General features: G+C 40.1%; 1 protein-coding gene across 1 annotated transcript in view; it reads left to right on the forward strand.

Moving 5' to 3' along the window:
- Positions 1-18,526, forward strand: part of JARID2 (jumonji and AT-rich interaction domain containing 2) — a 315,297-nt gene that overhangs the window by 251,675 nt on the left and 45,096 nt on the right. The window contains exons 5-6 of the mRNA XM_045005897.1: positions 1,323-1,499; positions 12,863-13,092. Coding sequence (XP_044861832.1) covers positions 1,323-1,499; positions 12,863-13,092 — 407 coding nt within the window. The remainder of the gene's footprint in view (positions 1-1,322; positions 1,500-12,862; positions 13,093-18,526) is intronic.

The raw sequence follows: 18,526 nt of genomic DNA on the forward strand, positions 1-18,526 counted from the left end.
GCCAGGAAACATTAAACCCAAGGATTAACTCGAATAAACTGTAGGTTTTTATAACAATGCATCGTTTATATAGTGCAGAAACTACGTGGCAACTTACAGCAAGTCACAACAAATGAACAAGGCACCAAAAATTAAACAAGCATAATAGCAGCTCCAAAGAGTTTACAATCAAAAGGGTTTGCGGAAGGGCTCGCAGACCAAATGGTAAACTACTTTTTGCAGCTCTGCAGAACTTCCCACTCTTATTTAGCAATAGGACAGTAGTACATTAATAAGCTCCATTTCCATGGAGATTTTTTTTTTTTTTTTGGAACACCAATAAACCTTTGTGTGCATAGCTGCATAGAATAGCCCTTGGGCATCTGTCCCTGCTGGGGACTCTTATCTCAAGATCACACCTCTAACATGGAAGATGGGAGGTTGTTCTTTAGGTGTCAATAGGATTTGTATATTGTAAAGTAGCTACTAGAGGGAGACAATCCCGTATCCTTGAGTAGTACAGGAAACCCCATACACTCACATTACACACACACACAAAGGAAATGCTGTGCCAAGGTATTCATTTAAAATCTAATCCTGGCTTGTTATTCACTGCACTTTTTATTTCTCATATGTCTCTTACTGACTGGTACATTTAAAAATATTTGTCCTTTTGTGTGCAAGTCAAATGAGATGGCACATCTTATGACATATAGGAGATCTGGGAGGGAGCATAGCCAGAGGACTGGGTAGTGGACAGAGAATCAGGACATCTTGATTCTGTTCCACTGTCTACCATTGACCTGCTGGGTGAACATAGGCAAGTTACTTAGACTTCTTTGTGCCTTGTTTTTTTCTGTCTGTAGAATGGAGACAATAACCCATCTGTGTAAAGTGCTTAGAGATCTACAGCTGGGAAGCACTATAAATACAAAGTATTATTACTTCAAAGTGTTCCTGGCCTATGGGTTAGTTTATCCATACTCTTTGGCCCCAATTCAGCAAAGCATTTAAACACGTGGTTAAGACCACCACTGTTCAGCAAAGCACTTAGAGACATGCTCAGCTTTAGGCATGTGCTTAAGTGTTTTGTTGAATAAATAGGACTGTTAATCTGGGCTTTTAAGAATAACTTTTTTTTTTTGGTTTAACTTAGTAATAGAGTCTGGAAGTGTGGCCTTTGTATACATCCCTTTTGTAATAGCATTACTAAAACTGAAGGCATGCATTAGTCTGACCTCCTCTTTCCGCTATGTTTAACACTAAATTAGGTTGTGATTAATGCTGGTAGCTCAGAGGAATAATGGAATGACATTAATGAGCCTTTTCTTCATAATGATCAGGTTCTCCAGCGCTGCCCAGCAACATGGTATATTTTGGAAGCTCTCAGGACGAGGAGGAGGATGAAGAAGAGGATGAGGAGACAGAGGATACAAAGGCAGCCACAAACAATGCTTCATCTTCATGCCAGTCAACCCCCAGGAAAGGAAAAACACACAAGCATGTTCCAAATGGGCATGGTAGGTCCTAAATCATTCTGTCTGTCTTCCTGCAGCATACAGTTGAGAAGAGAGGGTGGGGGTTGCGGGGGACGCTGCCTCGTAAAGAATTCTAAGAACTGAATTATATTCTCAGCCCTGCAGTGACTTCACATCTGGGAGAAAACTGATACTGGCCATACTATGAAAATGGTTTGCATCTTCCCTTTTATCCAGCTTCTGTCTAGAGGCTGCAATTCTGTCAGTCTGTGGGAGAAATACAAATGAGTAGCCAGGGAGCTGGTTAGAGCTATATGGTGAAAACAGTTTTGCTAATCCCTGGTGCTGTTGTTTGGCATTTCCTAGCTGCCTTTACTTAAATATTTAATCTGGAATAATTTAATGTTGTTAATTTAAATATAAAAACCAAAATAATCAATAAATGTTACCAAAATATATCCAAGAGGGAGCATTTTAATTTCAGATGTTAGATGTTGCTAGCACAGTTGCAGCTGAGTTTCTAAGCTGCAGTGTTAGCCTTGTCAGTAACGTAGGACTTCACCCCTACATTTTTATTTTTTTTTGCATATCATCAGCCGTGCATTAGTCACAATCTATTTTCTTCATATGGTTGTCAGTCATATCCAGATAAACTAATCGGTGTGTGTCACCACAACATGTATTCAACACCTACTAACCTCAGGACTAAGCCTACTAGCCAGGATGAAAAAAACCTTAGCTGCCATATCCCACTACCACCAAAGCCCACATGGTCCAATAGACATCAGCATTGCCCTATATTAAATCAGGGCTGTTCACCACAATAAACACATTCTGTATTTCCCCATTCCCTTCCACAACAGCTCTTTGCTATGAAGAGTTGGCCCTGCAATGTCTGCCGGATCCTTTCCCTCTTCTCTGCAGAAGGGCACAAACTCCTTGTCACAGCCGGCTTTCCAGGGAAGTGGCCATTGCTGGCTGCACCTGGGTTCTTTGCTCTTTCTTCCTTCTGAGGAAAACACTAGGAGATCCAGGCTTCTCTGCTTCTTGCTGTCTCATTCCCATTTTGCACAAGAATTTTCTTTATGAGGAACTGTTTGTAGGATCAAAGGTGGTATTGCCTCTTCTTGACCCAAGCAGCTAGTTAAAGTTCAGGACTCGGGGGATGTTCTGGTTGGAAGTAGAAATGGATGGAGTCTGGTACTTTGGTGCAATCTGGTTTATTTATAAGGACTGTACAAAATTCTGCTTCTCCAAAAGCAGGAGGAACCAAGAACAAAAGGAGCAATTCTGTAGCTTGCCACCCAAGCCTCTTTAGCTAGCATCAGACCCAAACATCTTCCTTCTAGCTGTTTTCCAGGGCCACACTATGCTTACAGGCTGTTTCTTGGTTTTCTTGCTTTTTGCCTCTGTCTCTGTCACTCTCTTCTGTGTGTTCTCAGTTTCTGCGTGTTCTGCCTTCCCTCATGCATGCATCCACCCACCTGGTCACAAAACCAGTGGAACCCCTCCGCTGCCCCCCTCCCCAGGGCACTAGTTTCTGGGTATACTCTATTAGGCCTTTTTTTAGGTGTGGCACTTTGTGTTTCTTATAACCATCTTAAGTGAAGGGTAAGTTTTATTTCTCTGGTTTTGGGCCAGTTGCACAGAAATAGAAGGGAAAAGGATACCTGGCCATACTACAGTTCACAAGTTTTTAGCAACAATTTTAGTGTTGTAAAAGGCCTGAATCTGAACACCTTTGATTTGTAGGATCCAAACTTTACACCTTCCATCAAAGTGCAGAATTAACAAGTACAGAATTGTGCATAGTGCAAATGAGACTCTCTGCTCTGTAAGATGCAGGGCTTTAAATATATGCTGCGTATGTTGTGCCAGAAGGGTTACTGTACATTAGCACATTTTCTTTGAGAATTCCCTGAAGTGCAGCCACTTTGAAATTAGCTTGAAACCAGACACACCTGAACCCTCAGTTGGGTGTAAATTTTCACCCTTAATATTGATTTGATACTCTTCATCACTAATCAGAGTCAATATAAGTGAGGCTTATGCATTAATAGTTATGCTGAAGACCTTTATATAGTACATGAGGGATTATGTGAAATGTTTTGTCAAAGGTAATCTCCCCCAGGCGGTGCTTTGTGTATTAAAAGCTACCTTGTTTGAGAGTTCCTTAAGTTTTCAGTGTCTGTCATATTTGTTGCTGTCATGTCTCTTTCAAATGAGACCACACGCAAAAGCAGATGGGAATGGCTGCCCCAGTTGAGCTTAATCTAGCATGAGAGTCAATTTTTAATGGATTAGTCTTTTGTTTTTACAGTACTATGTGTAGACAAACACTATAGGCCTGAAAATGTTAAACCTTTGCTGTGACATAAAGCAGCAAAGGTTCAAAGCTTGATTAGTGTCATTAGATAGTGTCAAATAATTGCTTCCTAATAAATACAGGACGCCCATTAAATTTCCAGGATAACATGATCATTTACCACGATGATTGTACTGGCCTGTAGCAGTAATATGATGTGTTGTGTACTCAGTTCTTACAGACTATTTGTATGTTTTTGTAAACTGTGGAGTCTTTTGTTCAGTGGTGCTGCCTAAGTAGAAAATACACACACATTAGAAACTTTTATACATGTGAATTAGTTTTACTTGTATTAGAGGAATGAGTAAATTGGCTTCTCTCTTCCTACCCTGCTGCACTATTACGTGTATTGTTATATTCCCACTTTCTTGGTATTTCCATCACACTGTGAATATCTAGCTGTGATATAAAGTAGGAGAATGTATAGGGAGATAAGTGTTTCCTCCTCCACCTTCCCCCCCCAAACCTTCATGCTAGAGTGGAGAGAGAAATATGCAGTAGGATGATAGGCATTGTCCCTGACGCAATATCAAAGTGCAGGCAGCAATAATTTTGTGGTTAAACTGTTTTCTGAGAGATTGGTGCAGTTGCCACGAGGGAAAATGGTGGAGCTGTGCTTTTAAAAATTGGTACCACTAACTGATTAGGGGAGAGTCTAGCAGATGTTAAAATGAGTTTGCAGCAGCCCCTGTTAAAGACTTGGAGTCTTTTTTCCTGGCTTTTTGTTTTGGTCAGACATTAATATTTGGTGAAAAGGAGTCCTTTGTACAGTTTCAGGTGCATCTTGTGGAGTAATTTGTCACCATACACACCAGATACAGTTTGTCTTAGTATTGTTTATGGGAACTTTAAATTATTTTTGAATGTGTAGCAGCAAGATGAGCCAGACAAAAGAGCAGATTGGTTAATATGAGCGTAGCAGCATTTCCTCTAAAGGAGAGAATTTGTAGTTGCTTGTGAACAGTAACATAGAATAAAAGTGATAATTCTTGTAAATCTCATGTTCATGGACTAAAGCACAAACAAGTGCTACATATAGTTTGTAAAATCCCTACCAAATTGAAAAATACCAATGACTTTTTTCGTGTGTGTGTGTGGGATGTTTTGAGTAAGCCCTAAAGCTAAACGTGGCATTGAGCTCCCAGTCAGAGTGATTTTAATTGCTTTAGGATTCACACCAAGGGTTAAAATGGTGAAAGCTAAAAACTAATCAATTGAATCACTTGATTTCCACTCTGCAGCTGACTTCAAAGACTATCTTACCAGCTAAGAGACCAGATGAATCTTTAGTGAAATAAAAAAAATAATCACTCTTGCTGTTATAATATTTTAAAATGGTTGAAATAGATGTATAGAATGTGCATCAATGGTCTTTCTATTCTTTTAAAATCATGTGGTTGCCTTTTAACTTCAGGCTTCCTGATACATATAGAATTTTGTGGTGAATTTCAGCATTAATTTATGGAAAACAAAGGAGTTTCTGTGTTGCAGTGGTTAGAACAGAAGTTCTGGAGACTGAATTTTAATCTCAGCTGAACCATTCACTCATTTTGACCTTGAGCACATACCTCCATAATTGGCAGTGCCTAGATGTGCAATGTGTTTAAAATGTTTGCAAACTCCCCAAAATGGGAGAATCACAACAATTCTCTTGTAGCAAACTAAGAAGTTTAAAGTAGCGATTGGCTAATTTCTTCAAATGTAAAGATTTCAGGATTCCGTATTTCTGACCTCAATTAAAAAAAATTGTCAAAAACGGAGAGAACTGTGAATGTGGCACTCCCTTATCTGAGGTTACTTTTGTTCTCAATATGCTTCAGTCATCCAACCTCAACTTTTCTCCATAAAAACTATTTCCTTGGCCAGTGCAAACTGGGCCTAACAGTATCCGAAACAGTTATAAACCATGTTCTGAAATGTGTCTAGAATATGGTTTGTAAAACTGTTACTATTAGGGCTTTTGGGCAGAGGAGAAAAAAACTATTCTTGGAAGGGTTACATTTAAAAACCTTTCTGGCAAATACATTTTCACTCTTAATGTAGATTAGGCAAGGAGACATCGCTGCAAATACTATGTTGGATTTTAGGGCATCCTGTTTCTTTATTTAAAAAAAAGAAAGAAAAGAAAAAAGAAAAACACTGAAGAACACTTCAGTTCTCAATTTGCAATGGGTAATTTAGCAAAATGATTCTCCGTACATATACAGACTCATAGTAACAAATTCCCTTTAAGAGATCAGGGGGTGATTATTATTCTTCATTTCAATGCATCACTCAGTGTATTGTTCCTGTGAGCTATGCCATAAGTAGCATCACTTGTGAATGTCAGTATTTCTGAATGTTTGCATGGGAATCCTGAATGTGTGGTTGAATGCAAATTATGCTACTCAGTTTTGTTCTGCACTGAATTTTATATTTCAGAATATATGCATGAGGTACAACTAGGGTGACCAGATGTCCTGATTTTATAGGGGCAGTCCCGATATTTGGGGCTTTGTCTTGTATAGGTGCCTATTTCTCACCCCCACCCACTCCCCACCCCCGTCCTGATTTTTCACACTTGCTGTCTGGTCACCCTAGGTACAACTTCTATCACAGACCATTGGATTTGTCTTGACAAGGGGAAAAAAACCATAGAAACATATCTGTTTTCCCCAGTATAGACCAAGAATATTTTAGAGACAAGGTGCTAGCCTAGAAAGTGAGTTGTCACTTATTTGTGCGATTTGCAGCCTTTTGTTGAAATACCATAGAACCAGTAATTGTTGCAATAAACATATTTTTTGCACATGTAATTTTTCTGCAAAAATATTTGTAACGTGAAAATTACCAGTTCTGCAGTATTTTGCATATCTAAATATGCAAATTAGACAGCACAGTTTGGGACTCTTGTATCTCAGCTACCAAAAAGCCTCATGACCTGAAGAAAGGAATAGGGGAGCCTGAAACTGAAAAAGAATGAAAGACTTGTTACCTCACATGGGCTAATGTTATATGGACTCACTACTTGATGAGACCCTTTTGACATCTGTTGGTCATGATGGATAGGTGAGTTGAATAGTGAGGTAGGTGCTAGAATAGGACAAAACTCTGCATTTTAGCTTTGAAGGTTTGAAAAACAAAAATGTTTTACATCATTAACATTCCTCCCTCTCCCCCACCACATACTTGTTTACACATAGTTTTAAATGACATAATTGGCTGCAAGAAACTTACAGCATAATCCACTACAACTGCCTTTTAACCTGTAGAATGCAGCAAGAAATCTTACCATGGAATTGTGCACCTACACTTTAGATAAAGTTGAGCTAGGGTTGAGGTACATGTACAACAATGCCATCCTATTTTATTCCGTTCAGCATCCGATGATGTAGTAAGTACCTCCTTAAACCGACACAGAAGAATTTGTGGGGTCAGAAAGTGAGTTTGTGAGAAATGCTCAGTACAACTCTGGAGATATGTCACCTAAAGAAAACTTGTGAAAATGTTTTAAAAATAGTCAGATTTGGGTGAATATCCCACAATCTCTAGTTCATGCAGGAGGGGAAAACCTTTTAAAATTGTTTGGTCCTTTAAGGCTATTTGGGAGCCAAATGAATGTTTTCAGACACACTGACTTAAAAATGAATTTCTGCGAGGGGGGGTGTCTTTGTATAATAATGCAGAATTAGTACCAGGCAGTCAATTTATATTTATTATCATCGTGTTTGGGGAGAGATGTATGTAACGATATGAGGTGTGCATCTGAATATCTAGCTCCTGTTCAGGAAATTGCTGAGGTTCCCTTTTCCTCTCCAGAATAAAACTTCTCCTTTTTACCCCTCTTCCCCTCCTGATTTTATATATATATAATTATTCTTTATTAAATACAATTATATTAATGTATAGATTCATTTTATTAATGCAGCACAGGCTCTGCTGTACCTTGCCTTATCCTCAAAATACCAGTGCATAGGAAAATCTGCCACAAACAGGTTTCCTACCAATCATCCCAATACATTCATACAGTATCTCAAGTGTAAAAATAGGGTAGGATAAGCCCAAGCAGTGTTTGTGAGGGAAAGCGCTATACACAGAGCCAGCTGTAGCTTGAACCTAACTAGTTAGTGTTTTAAATATTTATAAGACTGAGTTTAGCTATCCTCATATACAGTGCAAAGCAGCTCTGGTGGCTGGCTGTGGCGTAGCAAACTTGGGTATGTGTTAGTTTTTAAGGACTTTTCTTAGAAAAAGTGTTGCAAAAAGTGCAGTAAATTTTAAAAACTCAGTAAGCGGCAGTTTTTCTCAACTGTAATTTATCTCCAGTAATGAGAAGAACCGAGGCCTTATCTGTAATGGGGTTTTGAGCCACCATTGTAGTGGTACCAGTCAAACCTCAAGTGTGGACACAGTTTACACCAGTGCAGTGCAATTTGTAGTGGGACAGGTTTCAAACACAACAGCCGAAAGTCATCGTATCTGAACCTTTCTGTGACTACGTATGCTCAGAATACAAACACGAGAGCTGAACCAGGGGAAGCCATGCTGGTACAAATCATGCTGCACCTGTGAAAATCATGTACCCTAAGGCTCTCCACCGGTGCAGCTATACCAATGGCTTAAAAACCCCAGTGTAGACAAGGCTTGAGTTAAGGGTTCTGTTTCCTTCGCACATTTGGTCATCACCACTGACTTAGAGGAGGGAGTTGCATGCACTCCATATGTTTCTCAAACTGCTTTAGGGAAACAGTATTCTGAGTATAGGTGTTCACAGATCCATCAGATTAAATGGTTCTGAACCGTCTTGTTTGAAATTATATGCATTGATTAATAATTTGCCTATAGAGGTTTTTATTATTGCTTGGGGATAGTTCTCTCTCTTACTTGCCTTTTAACTAAAGTCTCTTTTAGGAGAACAGACCTGCTTGCTTATAATAGCATAATAATTAAAGACTCCAAAAGGTTTTTCCTTTAATTGTGTTTTTAGAAAATAACTTCAAGACTGAAACCTTTTTCTTCCATCCTTTCAGTTGGGAGTACACTTAGTAAGAAAACTGCTACACCTCTACCCTGATATAACGCTGTCCTCGGGAGCAAAAAAATCTTACCACATTATAGGTGAAACCGCGTTATATCGGACTTGCTTTGATCCACCAGAGTGTGCAGCCTCCCCCTCCCCCGAGCACTGCTTTACCATGTTATCGTTATATCCAAATTCGTGTTATATCGGGTCATGTTATTTCAGGGTAGAGGTGTATAAGAAAAGCAGAACTTTAGCTAGCAGGCAGATGAGTATTTCTGGGATGGCAGACACTGTCACTGTAATGAATAAATATGTATATTCAGTTTTGTGTAGATAAGCTATAAAGGTGTGACCTTCCTACTTTCTCAAAACAGACAGCCTGATACAAGGAATTAGTAGCTGGCTTGTTTTAAATGAGATTTAATCTCGGTAGTATTAGTTTTCTTTTTCTTAGGCAAGTGCATGTTGCTTTCTTCTAGTCAAAGACACTTTGACAATATGATTTTCCCCTTTAATTATTTTTCTCATATGGTGATACTTTTATAATTTCATAGAAATGACCTTTTGTCAGCACTTCAGGCCGGAGTCCCATTTCATTTCTGTTGATTCACACTGGTGTAACTGCATTAACTTGAATGGATTTACTTCTCACTTTCACTTGGTGAGATCAGAATGAGAATTTTTATCTTTACTGTAAATGTTTTTTTTTTTTTTTTTGAAGCATTAAAGCCTAATTTAACTTTGAGAGGTTTGTATACAAATAGGTATATTTACTTGTACTCATTATTAGAGTAGTGTTTTATATATGGGCACAATACCAGTTCTAAGTGTTGTTCAAAGAAATTAATAGTGATCTTTAAAGAGGCTGATACCAATTATTGTTTTAATTAGGGACGGTATGACTAGGACTGCTTTGCATCCAGTTTTCTCTTTTTTCTATTATGTTTTCAGGGCTTAAGCTTTTCCTGTGAGAATGAATATATTTTTCCTCTCTCCTACTTCTCCCTCTCCCGCTTTCAAGAATCTTACAAATTAAGACAAAAGATAATTACTGAGAAGGGTAAAACTGGCAGGGTTCCCACGACACTTAAAATTAATGATCTGTTGAGTACAAAATATACTTTGTCTCTTGTTCACGCTTTTCATATATATATATAGAGAGAGAGAGAGAGAGAGAGCGCGCGCGCGCACACAATTTGACTTTTTGGCTATGTTTTTTGTTTAGTAATTTGCAGATATAAAATGGCAACGGGATACAGAAAACTTATCTTTTGACTTATGGTTCTGTGTGTGCAGAACCATTTATGCAGTAAACCCAGTTTGTTCCCACTGAGTGTAAATGCACTTGCATCCAGTGAGGAAATACATGTTTAACAGAGTTAAAAATTCATTGTGTGTGTAATGCATCTTATTAAAAAAAACAAAAAACAACCCACAGTATTTCTGCAAAATCCTCTTTGGTTAATATGTAGCGTTTTCATAGTGCCTTCCATCTGATCTTAGAGCTCATTACAAGTAAGAATAAATTTATCCTCCTGACACCTCCTAAGAGAAAGGGATGTATTATCACCCCCGTTTAACAAAGTGGGAGATTGAGGCACAGAGTCTAGGGGACTTGCCCAAAGTCACACAGGAAGTTTGTGGCAGAGCTGGGAATAGAAACCAGGGGTGAAATCTTGGCTCCATCAAAGTCAGTGACAAAACTTGCAGTGACTTCAGTGGCAGCAGGATTTCATCTCAGATCTTATGCGTCTCAGTCTGATGCTGTTAATCCTGAGATCATCCTTTCAATATTTTTTGGTATAACAGTAGTTTCCACTTGCTCTGTGCCCCAGGAAATGGGAGGTGCAGAGGATGTAAGAATGAAGTTACCCAGCTGACCTCAAACTTTTACATTCATCTTCTTGAATGTTACCACCACAACCCAACCTGGTAAATAATCCAAATAACCACTCCATTCGTGACACATTGAACATGTGCTGTGGGCGGGGGAGGGAAAGCAGTCAGCATTGAGGCAATCTAGATCTAGAAGCACATCATTCTGTCCACTAAGGGTGTGATTTTGTTTGTTGTTTAAAGTAATAGAGAACGTGTGTAGGTGGATCTGAAATCCCCGTCCTGGATCTAATGGAAAGCATAGCAAGCATGCGTCATGTTTACTGAGGAGAAAAAGCAGTAGTGCAGCTTTCATTTTAGGAGAAGCATTTCATTTAATTCACATAAGCAAGTGTTTCAAACAGATAACACTAGTAGTTAGGGGTGTGTGCCCAGAATCTCTTTTAAAATATGTTCTAAATAGTATCTTTGTGTTAAAGTAATTAATTTTCTCATCTCATTAGTTCCTTTTCTTTCTTAATCAAGGAATCTTTTTTATTTGCAGCACGTTTGCTCTAAGAAAACACCTTAAAGGGAAATTGTTGAGTCAGTTTGGGTCAACAGCCTTTTTTGTTGTTTGATTACTAGAATATTCTCCAAAGAAACAGTTCCATAATTTTTAAAAATTCCAGTGGAAACAATTCTTTTTAAAGCAACACCATTCTCCTATAGTGTTTGTAATCCCAACAGTGTAACTCCAGAAAACTGATTAGAAACTGACTATAAATAGGGTGACCATGTTTCTCTATGCTGAATATTGGATACCTGGTAAAATTACTCATATACAAGCGAGTTCTACGGCAATCAACCAGAACTATGCAGTACAGACGTTCAAATTAACATCTAATTGACTGAGTCCCTTTTTATTTACCTTCTTATCTTTAAGGCTATAGGGGTCACATGGGAATGGTGACATTCCCCCCCCCCCCACACCCCTGCCCCACACTCAAGGGGCAGGGGTGTGTGGCTGACAGCAGGGTCATATCCGCCCTCCCCCTCCCCCCCCACCCCCCCGCCCGCGCGATTTCTGCCAGGGTTCACACCAGAATGTGGCCAGTAGCAGCCTTTCTGCCCTCTGCGGGAGCGAAGGGACAGGAGCTGCTTCCAGCTGTGGGGGCGAATGACCTGGCCTGTGTCTTGCCAAAACTCATTCTCTTCCCCCCAAAAACAAACAAAAAAAAAAAAGGCAGCTAGTCACTTCCTGCCCACACACTAAGGAAAGGCAGCTAACACCTCCAGGATGCTGCTGGCCACTGACATAAGCCAGAACAGGCAGGAAGGGGTTAAACCCTAAGAATTAGGGTTGCCAACCCTCCAGGATTGCCCTAAAGTCTCCAGGAATTAAAGATTATGTCATGGGATGAAACCTCCAGGAATACATCTAACCAAAACTGGCAATCCTACTAAGGATGCATTGTGCGCCAGGGCCCAGGGAACCTGACTACATGGCTTCAGTGAGCCCAGCCAGAGAAGTGGCGCAACAGGGGAGGGAGCAGTCTTGTGCTCCCTGGCATCAGGATGCAAGGCGAGTGTCTGTATGTGTGAGAAGAGGGTGCTAAACCCCTGCCCTGGGAGCTTAGCACCCACCCCCTTTGTTGGTCACTGGACCCCTCAACTCACCGCTGGTGGGCAGGTGGCTGGTGAGCAGGATTCTGGCCAGCAGCAGGACCTGCCATTACTGATGGGGGGTGGGGAGGGACGGAAAATACGGGACAATTTGCCCATTTTTAAGAAAAAGTCAGGACACCTGCAGGAGTGCTTAAATATGGGACTGTCTCTTTAAAAACAGGATGTCTGGTCACCCTAACTATAAACAAACATGAAATTTGCTGGTCTGTATTTGTTCAGACAATGAAAACAGGAATATACCTGGTGAATGTTAATTTAAATGTTAAATTCTGTCTGTTTTTGATAATTTAAGGTCCTGGCTGTTTTCAGGAAATCTGTTTTTATAGGTACACAAAATGTAACCTGGTAGTCCCTCTAGTTTTTTATTTGTCTTTATTTTGATTTATATATAACGAGGCACCTACTAAACATCTAATGCTGACAGCAGCTTAAAGGTTTTTTTTTTAAGCTTTTTAAATGAAGAAGCTGGTTTCAAATATATTTTCTTTTTTTTTCTCACACCCAACCCCTATTTCTCCACTTCTCACCTACCAGTCTTCAATGGGTCCAGCAAGTCAACGAAGGAGAAAGAAACTACCCATAAACACAAAAGCAAAGAGACCACATCGGGGAAGGAGAGGAACAGTGAACACAGGGCTGAGAGCCGAAAAGACCAGGCTGCTGCTAATCACCATCCTACTACAAATACTGGCTCCTCAACGAAAGGGCTCACTGCTAACAACCACCACCCTCTTCATAGATCGGCTCAGGACTTAAGGAAACAGGTAATGTGTTGTACTCTCATTTGGGCACATGCGATTCACGTGCTCATAAAGTGCTAACCCCAGTACACCAGCCCCCACTGAGGTAACTTTGAAATCTTTAACGTGTGGTATGAAGAAAAACAGGGAGTTGACTTTGAGAGAAGTGAGAGAGAGAGAGAGAGAGAAAAAAAAACATTACGTAAATGGACAGCCCCTCATTGCAATACAATACACATTATTACTGCAGCTTCACATCACACACGGGTGTACGTAGGGTATTCACATTTAGTTTTTTATGAAAACTGGCACCTTTATTGGCCTCTCTGCTGTTATTGCCAGGGTTGACTGAACACAGAGAATGACCTTTTTTTCTACAGGTGATCCTTTCAGGTTACGTTTGAGAGTTGGCATTGTAGGGAAGCTTGTATTATCACTGTTTGTTATATTGTACTTGGCCAATAGGAACTCAAGAGTCTGAGACACTACTTGGAGCTCTTGGAAAATTATCTTCCCATTACCAGCATCCTAATATGACAGTCCAAACTGTCCCCGCTCTCAGTGGCAATACCACCAAGGTCTTTATAGTATAGGGCAGCAGATTTGTTGACTTTCACTCTGCTGGAGAAGTTTTAAAGGACCAATGGCCTGGTGGTTGTGGCTTGCTACTGACTGGCGTTCAAAGAGGAAGTGTCTCCATCTGTTTTTTGGCAGTTGGGGCAGGAGCTTCTAAAACAGCAGTTTTCAAGTAATGTTTCTTAAATGATTTAAAAACCCATGTCAGTGCCCTTTTAAATCCTTCCACTGGTTGCCGTACACTAATTAATCCAGTCTGAGGCTTGTTGAAGGTGGTGCATGGGATGAGAGGAGTGCAGCAGGGGGAATTTGCTGCTCTTATGGCTTAGATTCTCTTTTCTTAATGGATGGTTCTGTAACATGCCCTTTCAGAGATGATGTTTGTTCGTTGGAGCATATAGGCTTTCCCTCTGGATAGCTGGCCTCCTGTAGAGCTACAATCTGGATTTTGCATGGCCCTCCTGGCCTTGGATGGGCACCTGCTAGGGTTGGGCCATTAGATATTGAAAATAGCAGAAGGCAAAAACACTGTATTCAGTGCCAAGAAAATACCTACTTAGTACAATGCTACGAATATCTTTCAGTCCCTCTTAAAATGCCCCCACCGGTTCCCTTCTGCCTCCTGAACCAAATTCAAGTTCCTCAAGCCTTGCTTTCAAGGCTCTCCACAATATACGCCCCTTCTACCTCTGCTCCTGTTCCTCCCCATCACATGCTTCTTGACTGAATGCCCCTTTCTGTCCTTTGCCTTCTTCCATGTGGCTATCTATAAGCTCCCTGTACTCCTCTCTCCACCTAAGTCCCTTTTCAAAGCTCACCGCTTCAAGGCGTAAGCTATAGTGTTTATATGTATTAAAACGAAGCGTGCCGTTGTAACCTTTAAGATGCTTGAGCTAGGCTGCAAACAAACTGTACGGCCATTTTGTGTTCACCCTCGTCGTCTTGCTCTGCCACTTGTACCACCTTCTCCCCTTCCCCGCCCCCCACACCAAACCTGTCTCCTGTGCTGTCATATCCTCTTCTTATAAGCTAAATTAATGTAAAAATTTCTTTGGGGCAGGCTAGTCTTTATTTTTTTTGCATAGCACCATGCATATCTAATGCTATATATAAATAATAAAAGAAAAGCTAAGGGATGATCTCTAAATGTGCTGCATAAGATATATATTCAATTTTGAATATGTTTTTAAGCTTTGATCTTACTTGCTCTGAATGAACACTTGAATACTTATCAAAACTGGATAATAGCAGTACAAACTAGATACATACTGACATGTAATCTTTGTACAATACAAACATTTAGTTAATATTTTGTGGTTATAGTAAATATTTTGTAATATATGAATAGCATTTGTTTTTGAACCACAATAATCATAGCTAAAATCAGATTTGTCTAGTACAGAATTTGAGCACTATAGGATTCTGACCAGGAAATTCTTTCTTTCTGTCTTTCTCTAATAGGGATTTTGGCACATGTAACTGTGAAATACTTGAAAGTTGCAGTATAAAACTAAATTAACAACAGTGTCAGCTATTCCTAAAGTACACTGTTGTTACTGGGGAAAATAACTCTGATTCTGAGATTGCCAAGCAGCAGATTTGTATTTCACTTTTTTCTATCTATCCTATGCTATTTAGGGGATATATGTGAAGTAACTTCCTCCAGGATTCAAGATTGTTTTTTTTTTAATTTAAATTGGGCAGTTGTGTGTATTCACAATATTAGACTCTGTCATGCTACAATAAGGAAGAGACAAATGCTAAAAATGATCCTTATATATTCCTTTGCTGTTCATAGTGCTATGCAAACATAAAGTAATCTGCCTCAACTACAGCGATCATCTTAAAACTCAAGAAAATAGAAGGGGCTCAAAGTTGAGACAGTTTTTGTAAGCTTAAAATTAAATCAGTAAAAAACCTTAAATTTTCATCCACAACCCAATACTAGACAAAAAAAACTGGCTCCCTGTTTTTATTAATCTGTTGATAACTTGACTGTTACTAGCTGAGCTATTGTAAAGGGGCTGGTTACTCATATACAGTGGTTTAACTGGTTGCAAAACATTAACCTTGCCAGTTAGTGGGGACAGCATTAAATTTCTGCTTCTGATGAATCTTTGTTTAATTTTTTAGTGTTTTCCAAAAAGAGGAGAGTTGTTTCATTAGAGTGCCAGCTGCAGGACCATTCTATTTTCAGCATGCTTTTGCTGGTGGTGACGAAAGGGGATGATGAGGGGGTTAGTTGTCCTATAGGAAACAAAGGTAGAGAGCATCATAGACCCACAGATGTTTCTCTCTCTCTCTCTCTCTCTGGTGTTCAGTTGCTCTTGTCAATTGCACTCTCCCTGCCTTGCTGTCTTCCCCCAACCCCCTCCCCCCCAACTCCAAAGGGATTGTGGGGAGAGAAAATCTAGTTCAATAGGGCCCTCTGTTGGCCTAATAGGATAATTTAGCTCTGCAAAGCTCCCAACTATGTACCAATGCAAATGAATGAATAAGCAAATGAGAGAGCTTGACATCTTATGGGACTCAAACAATTACAATTATATATTTTTTCTAATAAGCTATTTTCTGGGGGGAGGGGTGTATGAGAGTGTGTGTGTGTGCGTGTGTGTGAGAGAGAGAGATTGAGGATTGATCCTAGGTGCTGTGTAGAGGCATGTGTAAACCAATGCAAATCTAACAAACAGTCTTGAAGGAATACTTAAACTCTTTAATAATAATTTTTTAAAAAGTGAGGAGAGATGCTATGGCAGTGGTTCTCAAACTTTTGTCCTGGTGACCCCTTTCACATAGCAAGCCTCTGAGTGCGCGCCCCCCCCCCTTAAATTAAAAACACTTTTTATATATTTAACACCATTATAAATACTGGAGGCAAAGTGGGGTTTGGGGTGGAGGCTGACATCTTGCAACACCCCATGTAATAACCTCATGACCTCTCAGGGGGTCCTGACCCCCAGTTTGAGAACCACTGCACTATGGAATCCTGAAGGATTCTGCATCCATTGATGGCTCCTCTGTGAAGACCAAAAGATACTGCTGCAAGACTGTGTGATTGCCTCATACAGTTTAACATTAAAAGAGCTAACAAAATTTCATGTGGTAGGAGAGTACTTTGGTCGGTACCATGAACAAGAGTGGTGTGAAGACCAATATAATCAACTAAAACTGAGAGGGTAGCTGAAAACTAGACAAGTGTATTGGTATGCCTGGTTTCACTGTTAGCACAAAACTTTAACGGGTGATGAAGGCTATTGTCAAACACTTTGTTACTACCTGAATTAAATTGACTTCTTTCTTATGTGCTCAGTGTAAGCACTGCCGCGGGATGGAGCTGTGTCACTAGACCCCATATGGTGAACCTGAGCAGCTGGGAGTGCGGTCAATTTATTAGGCTGACTCTCAGTGTGTGTATGTTTGGTTTGGCGGTTATTGGGGGGAGACATATCAACTGTAGAAAGGTAAGAAAATGCCTACCACAATTATTTTGTTTTCTTTGGTACCAATCATCTGTTGGATCCTGAGAGACAAATACAGGCAAAGGAAGCGTAGGTGGGTGCTAGACAGACAGAATTTCACATTTGCCAATGAGAAATCCTGAATCTACCAAACACTCTGTTGATGGCTATGACCACGTTCTTTGTTCCATTTGTATCCCATTGAAGAGGCTTATTGCAGCCTAATACAGTTTGAAGCATGGTCTGTTCTGGTCCATAAATATTTCTGTATGTAAATACGCCAGGTGCATGCTCTTTCTATGTATGGGATATAGCTGTGGGCGTCTTGGGAGGGAGGACAAGAAGAGTAAATGAAGCATCTCAAAACTGTAAAGCTGTAGCTAATCTAAAAAGACAACAGTTCGGAGGAAGTTCTCTTTAGCCTTGTAGGGTTGGCTTACTGCTGGGGAGTCTAGAAGAGAAATGTATCTTCAAATGTAGAAGACACTAATACAGGTGTAATATTGAAAGCAGACCAAACCCTCTTTGAAATAACTTTGTAGGGTGAACCGGGATTTAAAAGGTTGCCCTCATAATGTAGGGTGGAAGGTTAGATAGCATTAGTCAGATGAACCCCTTCAGCTTTATAACTGGCTCTGAGAGATCTATCTATCTTGCTATGCCGAGGCATTGTAATGGCACTAACTGGTTACAGTAAGTTGCAGTTTTCATAGTAAATGCAATTTTCCAGGGGTTTATATCTTGGCAGTTTTAATTCTGGCCTAAAACTCGTAAAGGAGTTCAATGCTTTTTTTGCCTTTGGAAAGGGGAATGTTTTAGGTGTCTTATCAAAGTTGTCAGGATCCCTCCGTTCTCCCTCCATCTGTTTTTCTGAGGCCATGTGTCACAGCTACCCTCCTAAATGATTGCCTGGGATTTCCTTTAGAGCCACTACTATGTAAAAAAAGCCAGAAGGGGATGCTCAAGGCACATCCTGACCGTCAGGGGCTGCCTCCACAGCTCTTCCAGGCCACAGCTGCTCCAGGGAGTGAGAAACCAAAAAGGGTCTTACCCAGGTCTCGCATTCAGCACTTCCCAGGTCACGGGGCAGGCTCGCAAATGCATTTTTAGTTGTAAATGGTTAAGTTTTATGTACACTATAAACCCCCATTTATCTAAGGTTTCAGAGTAGCAGCCGTGTTAGTCTGTATCCGCAAAAAGAACAGGAGTACTTGTGGCGCCTTAGAGACTAACAAATTTATTTCAGCATGAGCTTTCGTGGGCTACAGCTCACTTCTTCGGATGCATAGAATGGAACACACAGACAGGAGATATTTATACATACAGACAACATGAAAAGGTGGAAGTAGCCATACCAACATGAAGAATCTAATCAATTGTGGAAATACATAAATAAAAAAAGGAACTGAACTTGGAGGCTTTAG

Source organism: Mauremys mutica, chromosome 2 (genome assembly GCF_020497125.1).
Source record: "Mauremys mutica isolate MM-2020 ecotype Southern chromosome 2, ASM2049712v1, whole genome shotgun sequence".
Taxonomy (NCBI): Eukaryota; Metazoa; Chordata; order Testudines; family Geoemydidae; genus Mauremys; species Mauremys mutica.